Source organism: Drosophila serrata, unplaced genomic scaffold, assembly GCF_035046125.1.
Source record: "Drosophila serrata isolate PLE 108 unplaced genomic scaffold, ASM3504612v1 contig_382, whole genome shotgun sequence".
Taxonomy (NCBI): Eukaryota; Metazoa; Arthropoda; class Insecta; order Diptera; family Drosophilidae; genus Drosophila; species Drosophila serrata.
Genome location: NW_028257280.1, coordinates 4,098,516 through 4,112,073, shown reverse-complemented (window position 1 = coordinate 4,112,073; position 13,558 = coordinate 4,098,516). Strand labels below are relative to the sequence as shown.

Genomic DNA, 13,558 nt, shown 5'->3' with positions numbered 1-13,558 from the left:
TTAGTGAGTTAGTTAATTAGTTATAGTATGAGTGTGTGTTATCTCTATCATCTGCCCCACTGCAATAATCCCAACTGCAAGGCTATATAAAGGCAGCGCATCTCATGTACTCTCTTAGAACTTAAATCTTATAGATACAGTAATGAGTACGGAAGGCACACATCCGTCACCCACGTGGCTCACTGCGGATTATGTGGAGCAAAAGTTACGAGTTTATTTCAAGAACAACTCCCTGAAATTAATAAAACTCCAGATTAAGCCCGCCAGTCCCAAGGGCGAGAACTATGCCAGCGTCATGAACCGCATCAGTGTGGAGTACACAACAACAACGGATTCGAAGATCAAAAAGGTGACCAGTTTTCTGGTTAAGGCCACTTTTGCCGACAAGGATCCTGCATCTGAGTTACTTTCGGATTACGGGATCTACACCCGTGAGATGGATATATACGAACGGATCCTGCCTGATCTGGCGAATATGGTGAAGAATGAAATCGGAGACTCTCGAAAGTTGTTTGCGGCAACTGTGGATGTGGATCGTGCGAAGGAATCCATCATCTTTGAGGATCTTTCTCTGGAGGAGTACAAGGTTGCCAGCAGGCTAAAGAAACTAGATCTGGAGCACACACATCTGGCTTTAGAGAAGCTGGCCAATTTCCATGCCGCAGGTGCAGCTTTGGCAAAGCGTCAGCCAGGGATCTTTGAAAAAAATTTTGATCGAGGCTTCTTTAATAAGCACACTCGGGGATATGAATCCACAATGAAAAATTTGCTAGAGGCATTGTCCCGGTCCTTGCAGTTCAATCAATATCTTAAGCAGCGTTACCAGGCGAAGATCGATCGCTTGGTAGATCATGTGATGGAATATGGCGAGAAATCCACCTCCATTAACCCCGGAGACTTTGTGACTCTGGCTCACGGAGATCTTTGGACCACCAACATCATGTTTCAGTACGACGGAAAGGGTCATCCTACGAATGCCATCCTAATAGACTTTCAATTCAGTGTTTGGAACTCTCCGGCTATTGATCTGCATTACTTTTTTTCCACCGCGATGGATGACAATCTTCGGTGGAACCGTCAGCCGGAGTTGGTTCAGTTTTATTATTACAAGCTAGTGGAATCTCTGAAGAAGCTCAAGTACTCAGGCAGTGTGCCAAGTTTATTTGATTTTCAGCTACAGTTTCAGCGAAGGGCGTTTTACGGTAAGTTATTGTAATATTCTTTTATTTCCATAATTGTATTACTTAATTTTTTTCACAGCTGTATTCTCTTCGTTAATTTTTGAGCCCTGCATGCTGTACACTGGAAAGGAGGAGGCGTCTATTGCGCAGGGTATGTCCGACTCCGAGAGTGGAATCCGGTTCAGAGATTCAGTATTTGAGGCGGAGCACATTAGGAATAAAATGTTTTTCACACTTCCGTATTTGGATCAGTTTGGGTTGTTAGATACTATGTGAAATTGAAGTATAAAATAGATATTAGAAGAAAGTATTCTCAACTGATCCCACGGTGCGTATGAGTAATTTTCTTAATTTAATTTCCCACTTTCTATGCAGTCGTCATATACGTGTTATAAAAGTGTTCAGACAATGGGTATATCTGTAACATTTTCTAAATCAACAAGGTAAATATAATATTCTTGCGGTTCCCTGATGTCGCTGAATGATGGAAATAAAAGTACTACCTAATCATAAAAGGGATGGTCTGTGTTTGAAAACAGATTTACTTTCACATAATAACTAAATAGATTATCTTAAGTAAAGGAATTATAAATAATTGATAAAATAAATATGGAAAATTATTTGAATCTTCATTCATTATAATACAAAATTAGGTTTGTAATTGTCCCAAAGAGTAATAATATATTTTCCAAGATTATTGTAGAAGCGCACACTTGATATAAGCACTATTACTCTCCTATGATAATAAGATCCGTCTGTTATATATTTTTATTTTTCTCTCGTTGTGGCTCTTGACAATTGTTAAATTGTTGACGATGACGAAGCAAGTCGGCGAGCGTTAGTTTTTACACAGGTTATCATCATAATAATCACGTAAACCCAGAGAGCTTTATAAAAGACCTGCGCCTCTCACTAAAGATAGCATAAATAGCTGCCCCGAGGTACGGTTCGGATCTCAAAATGCCAGAGGAGAAGCCCCATCCGGCGCCCGTGTGGCTGACCAAGGACTACGTGGAGGACAAGCTGCAAGTCTACTTTAAAAATAATTCCCTGCAGCTCGAGGAACTGGAGATCAAGCCGGCCATACCCAATGGAGAAAACTACGCCAGCGTAATGACCCGCATCAACGTTGTGTATTCCACGAACGAGTCCAAGAAAAAGAAGGCCACTAACTTCCTTGTGAAGACCACTTTTGCTAGCAAGGATCCAGCTGCTCACGTACTCATGCACTACGGAATATACACCCGGGAGATGGATATGTATGAAAAGATCCTGCCAGAGCTATCAGTTATTGTCAAAGAAGAGCTAAAGGATTCAAGACGATTATTCGCCGGCACTGTGAATGTGGATCGCGAACGGGACTCGATTATATTCGAGGATCTATCGCTCGAGTACTACAAGGTGGCCTGCAGGTTGAAGAAGCTGGACCTGGAGCACACTCACCTAGTTCTTGAGAAGTTGGCCAATTTCCATGCTGCCGGAGCAGTTCTTGCAGAACGTCAGCCGGGTATTTTTGCGGAAAACTTTGATCGTGGATTTTATAATAAACACACTCGTGGGTATGAGCCCATCATGAGGAACCTACTGGAAGCCCTGTCCCGCTCCCTAGAGTTGCAGCCAGATCTTAAACAACGTTATCAAGCAAAGATCGATCGATTGGTTGATCGGGTAATGGATTACGGCGAGCAATCGACAACAATTAATCCTGGAGATTTTGTGACCCTGACTCACGGAGATATCTGGACCACCAACGTGATGTTCCAGTACGATACAGAAGGTCATCCCTCGAATGCCATCTTCATTGACTTCCAGTTCACCGTGTGGAACTCTCCGGCCATCGATCTGCATTACTTTTTCTCGACCTCGATACACGAAAATCTCCGTCTGGAAAGGCAATCGGAGTTGGTGCAGTTCTACTTCTACAAGTTGGTGGATGCCCTCAAGAAAGTCAAGTATTCTGGCAGGATTCCCAGTTTATTTGAGTTTCAGCGCCAATTCCGTACTAAGGCTTTTTATGGTGAGTGTGAAATAATATTTTAATAGATCAGACTTTGATAAAAATACACTTCCTCAGCTGTGTTCTCCTCATTAATTTTCGAGCCCACAATGGTTTACAACGGCAAGGAGGAGGCGTCCATGGAACAAATCATATCTAAAAGCGAGAAAGGAATGCGATTCAAAGATGATGTCTATCGATCGGAGAACATCCAAAAGAAAATGCATCTTACACTGCCGTTCCTAGATCATTTGGGTCTGCTGGATGAAATGTAAAGTAAAATAAGCAATAGAGAATCATTTTCTAATTTAAATAAAGACAAGAACAATTATATTTTAGTAATTCAAATATGCCTTTATTTATAAGGAAATTCGAAAAAGATTTTTTAAAGGTTTTTTGTATATGTAATTCAATACAATATTTTAATAGTGGAATATCATACACTATACATTTAAATAAAGCCTTTAATTATTTTCGATTATTAATACAATGGCATTCTTCTGTAATTTTATAAAAAGCATTATATATATTCAGTGTTGTAGATAAGTAGCTAGACATGCAAATGCCACGTCAACCACTTGAAAATAAAAGCTTTTAAGTTTTTACAACATCCACCTCAGCAATCTGTTCACTCGCCTACAATTACTGGGTTTGGAATACATTTTAGTTAAATAAACATTTATGATTCCATAAACTGTAAAGACTTAGTGCCTTAATCTTGTTAAACCCCAAGATAAACAAGTGAAGGAAGCCTCTATACTCTCAGTGTTTCGTTCAAATTAATATATTTAACTTAAAGGCAAGTCGCTCATTATTATGCAAAGGATAATCATTGCGCTGACTAAATTTAAAATTCAATATCTCTTTTATTATTTCCCCTATTTAGTTAATAGTAAAACAACAATTTTAATAATTTATTTAGAAATCTTAGCATCTTTTTTGGAGACAATCTGACGTTTACTAAGAGCGGTTTTAATTCTATTTGCTCTCGGCAAGACTGGTAAGCTTCAAAATTGCTACCAATAAAGGTGTTAAATGGGATGCTCTTAGCACAAGCTATCAGAATCATGCACCTTTCGTAATCATATAAAAGGAACGTACCCCACCATCAGATTGCCATACAGAAAAGTAAGCCTGTGAGCTTTGGTTGACATCACATCATGCCAGAGAAATTCATTCACAATGCTCCTGCTTGGCTCACCGAGGAATACGTGGAGAAGAAGCTGCGAGTTTACTTCAAGGATGAGTCCCTGAACGTTGAACAGCTTGAGATCAAGCCGGCAATCAGTAATGGGGAGAACTATGCCAGTGTGATGACTCGTATCAATGTGGAGTACACTACGGAGGACTTGAAGACCAGGCAGCCTGCAACATTTCTGGTGAAAGCCACATTCGCTGATAGAGATCCGGCCTTTGATTTGCTCTCAGAGTACGGGATCTACACTCGAGAAATGGATATGTACGAGCAGATCCTGCCCCACCTGGCGGTTTTGGTTAAGGAGGATATCGGCGACTCCCGAAAGTTGTTTGCGGCTACAGTGAATGTTGATCGTGTGAGGGACTCCATCATCTTTGAGGATCTTTCTCTGGAGAAGTATAAGGTGGCCAGCAGACTAAAGAAACTGGACCTAGAGCACACCTATCTTGTTCTGGAGAAGCTGGCCAGTTTCCATGCCGCAGGAGCAGCTCTGGCAGAACATCAGCCGGGGATCTTTGAGAAGAACTACGACCGAGGATTCTTTAACAAACACACTCGAGGCTATGAACACATCATGACCGTTCTCTTACAGGCTCTGTCCCGCTCCTTAGAGTTGAATCAGGATCTTAAGCAACGTTATCAAGCGAAGATCGATCGAATGGTGCATCATGTAATGGATTATGGGGAACGATCGGCATCCATTAATCCGGGAGATTTTGTGACTCTGGCTCATGGTGATCTGTGGACCACCAATATCATGTTCCAGTACGACGGAAAGGGTCATCCCACCAACGCGATCTTCATTGACTTCCAGTTCAGTGTGTGGAACTCTCCGTTTATTGATTTGCACTACTTCTTCTCCACTTCGATCCAAGAAGATCTCCGTCTGCAGCATCAGCCGGAAATGGTTCAATTCTATTATTACAAGCTTGTGGAGGCCCTGAAAAAGCTCAGGTATTCAGGACACATCCCCAGTTTGTTCCAGTTCCAACAGCAGTTTCGTGTTAAAGCATTCTACGGTGAGTACAAAATAAATGATATTTCACCAATGATATTAATTCATTTTTTAATTAGCTGCATTTTCCACCCTTATTTTTGGACCTATCATGGTTTACAATGGCAACGAGGAGGCATCCATAGAGAAGATAATATCTACGAGCGAAAAAGGAATTCGATTCAAGGACTCACTTTATCAATCAGAGTATATGCAAAAGTTACTACATTCTTCGTTGCCGTTTCTTGATCAGTTTGGACTGTTAGATGAAATGTGAAATATTTGAAATAAAAGCTTGATATGAAAATTATTATAAATTGTTAAAAGAAGCAAACTTCATTTTTTTGCATTTTTCTCTATTTATAACGATCGCTTTTATGGCAGCTGTATGATATAGAAGTCCGATGTTCATAAAATTGTACATAAAATTGTAGATTAATATATTATATAATGGCTATATATCAAATTTGATTAAAAGTCTGTTGAACATTGGAAATGTTATAATTGTTTTTTCTTAAAATTTTCCGATCGTTCCTATGGTAGCAATATATATATATATCAAGATATAGTGCAGCGATTCGGCATGCTCCGATTTATATCGTAGTAAAATTATATAAAAGAATAACTCCATAGTTTCATTTAAATAGCTCTTATGTTTGTTCCAAAACAAATTTGGCACATCTGTGCATATGATTCCCAACTGGTTCTAACTTCCCCGAAACGAAGTGGCTTCTGCCAACCAAGTATCAGAAATGTGTTGTGTTACAAAAGTTGCAAGTCATTGTATATTAGTGTTCAAAGTTAGTAACTGAACATTCATACTTACTGGTCATAGGTACTTACTCTTCAGAGTTACTTAATGTTCATTGATACTTACTGGTCAGAGTTACTTAATGTTCATTGATACTTACTGGTCAGAGTTACTTACTGCTCATAGTTACTTATTGATTATTGTTAAATTAAATAGCTCGCTACTCCTCTCTGCCTCTCCCCCACTCACTCTTTGTTAATCGCTCTGTGTTAATCTCTAGAGGCAACTGCTTTTCTCCCACGCACTCACACTCACTTTCTCTGCTCTTCTCTGCTCTTCGCTGCTCTTCTCTGCTCTTCGCTGCTCTTCTCTGCTCTTCTCTGCTCTGCTCGGGGACTATAAATAGAGGTGCTGAGGTCGCGCGCGCCTCAGTCTGTCCTAGGGGTACCTAGTGTTAACATCTCAAGTGATAGTGATAGTGATCCTCCTTTGATCCCAAAAATATGGTGTGGTACATCTGGATGACTAGGAAGAAACTCATTTCGGATGAAGTCACCATTCTTGGTCAATGTAAACAATGACGAAAGAGAACAGCCACGTGTCCTTTACGGCGGTAAGTCTTAACCATGACATTTATATTATATATGAAGAAGCTGTAGGTGGGATTAGGCCGAGATCTAGACTTTATATATACTTTAGATACTTATTGATTATAGTTACTTACTGGTCATAGATACTTACAGTTCAGAGTTACTTACTGGTCATAGATACTTACTGTTCAGAGTTACTTTCTGCTCATAGTTACTTAATGATCATAGTTGCTTACTATTGATATTAACTTAATGTTGAAAGATACTTACAGATTCTTCATTTAACAACAGTTTCTCTGTCAGTTGTATTATAAAGTATTCCCATTTTCATAAAACTAAAAACGAAATTCTACAATAATAAAAGATAACGTTTAATTAAATTAAATACAAATTTAAAACTGGAAAAGTTTTGGTTCACAGACATTTTCCGGTAAATTAATTGTTTTATTTAATCGCCAGTCCAGTAAAAACCACGTCAACCATTGAAAAATAAAATCATTTTTGAATAAACTATCCACCCACGCAATCTGTTCTCTCGCCTTCAGTTGGTCGGTTTGGGACACGTTTTACTCAAGCGAGAAATTACGATTTCATAAATTGTAAAAAGTAATTTAGTTAATTCCCTGGTTAAACAAATGCCGCGAGTCTCTAAGTTTGCTCAGTGCTACCTATTTAACTAGGGTATGCTCGGTTTAGTTAAGCAAGTAGGAGCTCTCTTAAATAGTTAAAAATGAAAGCGAAAAATTGTATAGTTTAATTTTCTTTAATTATATATAAAAATAATAATTAATTTATTATACCCACCCATCAAAAAATAAACTTAAATATAAAGCAAAGTATTGTTTGTTTAAAATTAAAAATTAAATCATTATAAATTGGATAACTTAATGCTTAACCATATTCAACTATAATTTCCCATAAATACTTATTTTTTTTAAGATACGTGTCCCAACTTAGATAGGCCCTAAAATATGCCATATAAAATATCTTAGTTATCTTGGCTGACGTGTCCTTAGATCGCTTTCTCTTATTTGCTCTCGACTTGTAAGCTTCTCAATGGCTGGCGATTAAGGTTTAGATGAAATACTTACTCAGTACAAGCATGCTGTATAAAAGAGCTGTGTTTCCCAGAGAGAATCATCACACAACCAGGTAAACTTCACAGCTGCACATCATGCCGGAAACACTCACCCACAAGGCGCCTGCTTGGCTCACCGAGGAATACGTGGAGAAGAAGCTGCGAGTCTACTTCAAGGACGAGTCCTTGAACGTGGAACAGCTTGAGATCAAGCCGGCTATCGGCAATGGGGAGAACTACGCCAGTGTGATGACTCGTATCAATGTGGAGTACACTACGAAGGACTCGCAGGTTGCGGAGTTTGCAACATTCCTGGTCAAGACCACCTTAGCCGACAAGGATCCGGCCTCTGACTTGTTCTCGGAATATGGGATCTACACCCGAGAAATGGACATGTACAAGCAGATTCTGCCCCATCTGGCAGATTTGGTTAAGGAAGATATTGGGGACTCTCGGAAGATGTTTGCTGGCACTGTAGATGTGGATCGAGCAAGGAACTCAATTATCTTCGAGGACCTTTCGCTGGAGAAGTATAAGGTGGCCTGTCGTCTTAAGAAATTGGATCTAGAACACACCCATCTGGTTCTTGAGAAGCTGGCCAGATTCCATGCCTCCGGAGCAGCTTTGGCTGAAAGTCAGCCTGGAATCTTTGACAAAAACTACGATCGAGGGTTCTTCAACAAACACACTAGACGTTACGAACACATCATGACGTCCCTCCTCAAGGCTTTGTCCCGCTCTTTAGAGTTGAATCAAGATCTTAAAAAGCGTTATCAAGCTAAGATCAATGGTCTAATCAATCGTTTAATGGATTATGGTGAGCGATCGGCAACCGTTTATCCGGGAGATTTCGCGACTTTAACTCATGGTGATCTGTGGACCAGTAACGTTATGTTCCAGTACGACGGAAAGGGTCATCCCACCAACGCAATCTTCATTGACTTCCAGTTCAGTGTGTGGAACTCTCCGTTTATTGATTTGCACTACTTCTTCTCCACTTCGATCCAAGAAGATCTCCGTCTGCATCATCAGCCGGCGTTGGTGCAATTCTATTACAACAACCTAGTGGAGGCTCTAAAGAAACTAAGGTTTTCTGGACACATTCCTAGTTTGTTTGAATTCCAACAGCAGTTTCGGGCCAAAGCATTCTACGGTAAGTAAATGTAAATAGTTAATTCAGAACAGTTTCTTATGCAATTTCTTGTGCAGCTGCATTTGCTTCCTTGGTTTTTGCACCCACTATGGTGTACACCGGCAAGGAGGAGGCGTCCGTAGAGCAGATTATATCTACGAGCGAGCAGGGATTACGGTTCAAGGATTCCCTTTATCAATCTGAGTATATGCAAAAGTTTCTGCTCTCCACATTGCCGTTTCTTGATCAGTTTGGATTGTTAGATGAAATGTAAAATCTTGTATATTATTGAAATTGTGAAAATAAATTGAAATAATAAGCCAAAGGCTTGCATTTAATGCTAAAAGATTATTCACAATATGAAATGAATGAGTATTTGTAATCACTTATATTTTCCCAACTTTAAGTGCTGATTCTCTATCAGTTAAAAGTCAAATATACTTGCAATTTATTTTCTTATCTAAATACTTGAGAACCTATAAAAGCCACAAGCCTTCGCTGATGAAATGCAATTAGTAAATATCTACTGATCGTACAATGTCTCAGGAAAGCAACCTCAAACCGCATCCAGCACCTGCTTGGCTCACTCCAAAGTATGTGGAAGAAAAGCTGTGTATCTATTTCAAGGATGACTCCCTCAGCCTAAAAAATCTGCACATTAAGCCGGCAATTGGCAATGGGGAGAACTACTCCAGTGTGATGACTCGCATCAATGTAGAGTACACCGCCCATGGTTCGAAGGATAAGCAATCCACTACGTTTCTGGTGAAGACCACATTTGCCGACAAAGATCCTGCTGCTTGCGTGCTCATGAGCTATGGCGTTTACACCAGGGAGATGGACATGTACGAGCGGATCCTCCCAAGGCTGTCCGATCTGGTAAGGAATGAACTGGGCGACAATCGGAAGTTATTTGCGGGCACAGTGAATGTGGATCGTGCAAGGGACTCAATTATCTTCGAGGATCTTTCGCTGGAGAAGTATAAAGTGGCCTGTAGGCTGAACAAATTGGACCTGGAGCACACTTACCTGGTTCTAGAGAAACTGGCCAGTTTCCATGCCGCAGGAGCAGCTCTGGCTGAACGTCAGCCAAAGATCTTTGCAGATAACTATGATCGTGGATTCTATAACAAACACACCCGCGGGTATGAGCCCATAATGAGGAACTTGCTGCAGGCCCTGTCCCGTTCTCTGGAATTGGATCAAGATCTTAAAAAGCGTTATCAATGGAAGATCGATCGTTTGGTTGATCGGGTAATGGATTATGGTGAGCAATCGACAACAATCAATCCTGGAGATTTTGTGACTCTGGTTCATGGAGATTTGTGGACCACCAACATCATGTTCCAGTACGATGCAGAAGGTCGTCCCTCGAATGCCATCTTCATTGACTTCCAGTTCACCGTGTGGAACTCTCCGGCCATCGATCTGCACTACTTTTTTTTGACCTCATTACAAGAGAACCTCCGTTTGGAAAAGCAACCTGAATTTGTGCAGTTTTACTTCTATAAGTTGGTGGATGCCCTCAAGAAGATCAAGTATTCTGGCAGGATTCCCAGTTTATTTGAGTTTCAACAGCAATTTCGATCTAAGGCTTTTTATGGTGATTTAAATATGGCTTATTTTTTTGAATTTGATATTTGTAATTGTAATGCATTTCTTCCCCACAGCTGCCTTTGCTTCGCTTATTTTCGAGCCACCGATGGTATACAACGGCAAGGAGGAGACGTCCATGCAGCAGATCCTGTCCTTATCCGCCAAGGGAATGCGATTCAAGAACGATCTCTATCAGTCAGAGGAAATGAGAAGAAAGTTGCATTACACGCTGCCATTTCTTGATCATTTGGGATTACTAGATGAAATGTAGATAAAACAAAGAAGATAAAAAACAAATTAATTAATTTGGTCCTTTTTCAATAAAATTGTTTAATTTTATTACAAAAATATGCTCATGGGCCACATTGCGTATACGCAATTTAAAATATTTTGTGAATGATATCGTTCGTACACTCGGAAAATTCATTATTCACACATAATGTGTTTCTGTTTACATTTAATTTAATATTCTGTTACTAACAACTTGGCAGATAAGCGTGTAAGCTATAATAACAAATATATAAATAAAATATATAAATAATAAAGTGTTTACTTTGTTTTGCTGGCAAGAACTGATTTGCTGGTTTTAGTGTGAAAAATCAACAAAACAAGCTTTTTGTTTTAATATTTAAATATGTTACATGAAATAAGTAATGACTGATAAGGTAGAAAATCCCGCTTTAAGATTTTTTTTATCACACATCACAATTTCAGACCACATAAAATAATAAATTGGTACAATAAGGTTTTAAAAAATATTTTTTTTAATAATTTTGAATTTTCCGTAAACTACTCTATTCAATACAAATCTATATTAAACCTTAGATGTACATGTGTCAAAAAAAGAAACAAACAATTTAAAGAAAGATTGTCCGATTTTTTTTTCTATAATATATGTAGTTTATTGTTAATCGTGATATATTTCGATATTTCAAGCGATACTATATTCTGGATAAGACATAACAAGTCAAATCGACGTTTTCATTATACATATATACATACATACATACATATACTTTTCTTAAATCAAAACAAAAAGAAAACAGTTTCACAGATTAATAAAGCAGTACTAATATTTCAACAGTTTCCAAGAATTAGAATTATTTCCTCATTAAACGCCAGTAGACTTGCATATACAATAGAAGCAAATGTGTATTTCTATAAATTTATTTGCTCATTCGGCTAGACTCGAGTGTTATTTGCTCAAGATACTGGCACTGCAATTATCGTGTGCACCCAAGACTATATAAAAGCGGTAGACCCAAGTAGTGGCACCGCAGAAAAAAACACTCCGATCTAAGGCTAAGACCATGTCTGAGGAGGCTACCAAACACAAGACCCATCCGGCTCCTGCCTGGCTCACCTCGGACTACGTGCAGGAAAAGTTGAGTATCTGCTTGAAGGACAAATCCCTTAAATTGGAGAGACTGAGTGTAGCGCCGATCATCGCTAATGGTGGACACTACGGCAGTGTGATGACCCGCATCCATGTGGAGTATACCACGAAGGCGTCGAAGGAGGTGCAGGCCACCACCTTCCTTTCTAAGACCACATTTGCGGACAAGGATCCTGCTGGGGATGTGCTCATCCACTACGGAGTGTATACACGCGAAATGGATATGTACGAAAAGATTTTGCCCCAATTGGCGGATCTGGTTAGAAACGAGCTGAAGGATCCGAGAAAGATGTTTGCTGCCACCATGAACGTAGATCGCGAACGGGATTCCATTATCTTCGAGGACCTGTCGCTGGAGCACTATACGGTGGCCGATCGCCGGAAGAAACTGGATTTGGAGCACACTCACCTATTACTCGAGAAATTGGCCAAGTTCCATGCTGCCGGAGCAGTTCTTGCCGAACGGCAGCCGGGGATCTTCTCGAAGAACTACGATCGAGGCTTCTTTAACAAACATACACGGGCCTATGGGCCCATAATGACGAACCTTCTGGAGGCTTTGTCGCGATCCCTTAGTTCGGATCCGGTTCTGGGTCAGCGCTACAAGGCCAAGATCGATCTGCTTGTGCAACGCCTTATGGACTATGGAGAGCGATCGACATCTATAAATCCGGGAGATTTTGTGACCCTAGCTCATGGAGATCTCTGGACCTCGAACTTTATGTTTCAGTACGATGCGAAGGATGGTCATCCCACCAATACCATCTTCATAGACTTCCAGTTCAGCGTGTGGAACTCACCGGCCATAGATTTGCACTACTTTTTTGCCACATCGCTGCAGGATAATCTCCGCCTGGAACGACAAACAGAGTTGGTGCAGTTCTATTACTATAAGCTGGTGGAGGCCCTCAGGAAGTTGAAGTTTTCGGGCAAGATTCCCAGTTTGTTCGAGTTTCAGCTACAGTTCCGTGCCAGAGGGTTCTATGGTGAGCACAAGTGATCTTTGATTCCTCAAATGTTTATATAAAAAACCCATTTGTATCCATAGCTGTCTTTTGTTCCTTGGTATTCGAACCTGTGATGCAGTACGATGGCAAGGAGAATGCCTCCATTGAGCAGGTACTTTCCAATTCCGAAAGTGGCATGCGGTTCAAGGACTCCGTATACGAGTCCAAGGCAATTAAAAAGAAATTGTCCATCATTCTGCCTTTCCTTGATCAATTGGGCTTACTAGATGATATGTGAAAAGAGTGTTAATAGTTTAAGTAAACAAAATGTTTTTGTAGTAGTTAAGATAGTTAAAAACAGTCAATTAACTAAGTATATACATTTTCTTGGAATTTCAACTATTAGTACCTTTTATTTGGACAAGTTCTTAAAGTAAACTGAAAGTGTTTGATAGTGGTGCAGTTCGATATCAGCAGATAGTGTTAGCAATTATTTTATGGGCCATAACTGACCTTTTCACGAGAAAAAAGTATTGTACTTGACTGATAACAGAAGGATCTGCACTTGACTCTGGCGGAGATAGTGCTGAGCCCTGGCCAAACCATAATAAAAATCTCAGATGCCGTCGGTTACATGCCCTTGACTCATGGCAAAATATAAGTAATCCCGAAACGCAAAAAACACAGCTGTCTGGAGAA

At 39.9% G+C, this 13,558-nt stretch overlaps 6 protein-coding genes across 6 annotated transcripts; all 6 read left to right on the top strand.

Moving 5' to 3' along the window:
• Positions 1-16: 16 nt before the first annotated feature.
• On the top strand, positions 17-1,801 carry LOC110186566 (uncharacterized). Its single transcript, XM_020955774.2, has 2 exons — positions 17-1,202; positions 1,261-1,801. Exons 1-2 carry the CDS (start codon positions 143-145, stop codon positions 1,455-1,457), a joined length of 1,257 nt encoding a protein of 418 aa, XP_020811433.2. The 5' UTR covers positions 17-142; the 3' UTR covers positions 1,458-1,801.
• Positions 1,802-2,029: 228 nt separating this feature from the next.
• Positions 2,030-3,519, top strand: LOC110186707 (uncharacterized). Its single transcript, XM_020955979.2, has 2 exons — positions 2,030-3,198; positions 3,256-3,519. The coding sequence occupies exons 1-2, from the start codon at positions 2,142-2,144 to the stop codon at positions 3,450-3,452; spliced, it is 1,254 nt and encodes a 417-aa protein (XP_020811638.2). The 5' UTR covers positions 2,030-2,141; the 3' UTR covers positions 3,453-3,519.
• Positions 3,520-4,111: 592 nt separating this feature from the next.
• LOC110186837 (uncharacterized) lies at positions 4,112-5,656 on the top strand. The gene is made up of 3 exons (XM_020956127.2): positions 4,112-4,177; positions 4,228-5,394; positions 5,450-5,656. The coding sequence occupies exons 2-3, from the start codon at positions 4,338-4,340 to the stop codon at positions 5,644-5,646; spliced, it is 1,254 nt and encodes a 417-aa protein (XP_020811786.2). The 5' UTR covers positions 4,112-4,177; positions 4,228-4,337; the 3' UTR covers positions 5,647-5,656.
• A 2,105-nt stretch (positions 5,657-7,761) lies between these two features.
• Positions 7,762-9,289, top strand: LOC110186844 (uncharacterized). The gene is made up of 2 exons (XM_020956132.2): positions 7,762-8,941; positions 8,998-9,289. Exons 1-2 carry the CDS (start codon positions 7,885-7,887, stop codon positions 9,192-9,194), a joined length of 1,254 nt encoding a protein of 417 aa, XP_020811791.2. The 5' UTR covers positions 7,762-7,884; the 3' UTR covers positions 9,195-9,289.
• A 168-nt stretch (positions 9,290-9,457) lies between these two features.
• Positions 9,458-10,837, top strand: LOC110186523 (uncharacterized). The gene is made up of 2 exons (XM_020955721.2): positions 9,458-10,523; positions 10,591-10,837. The coding sequence occupies exons 1-2, from the start codon at positions 9,458-9,460 to the stop codon at positions 10,785-10,787; spliced, it is 1,263 nt and encodes a 420-aa protein (XP_020811380.2). The 3' UTR covers positions 10,788-10,837.
• Positions 10,838-11,791: 954 nt separating this feature from the next.
• On the top strand, positions 11,792-13,258 carry LOC110186680 (uncharacterized). The gene is made up of 2 exons (XM_020955946.2): positions 11,792-12,898; positions 12,961-13,258. Exons 1-2 carry the CDS (start codon positions 11,827-11,829, stop codon positions 13,155-13,157), a joined length of 1,269 nt encoding a protein of 422 aa, XP_020811605.2. The 5' UTR covers positions 11,792-11,826; the 3' UTR covers positions 13,158-13,258.
• The last annotated feature ends 300 nt before the right edge of the window (positions 13,259-13,558 follow it).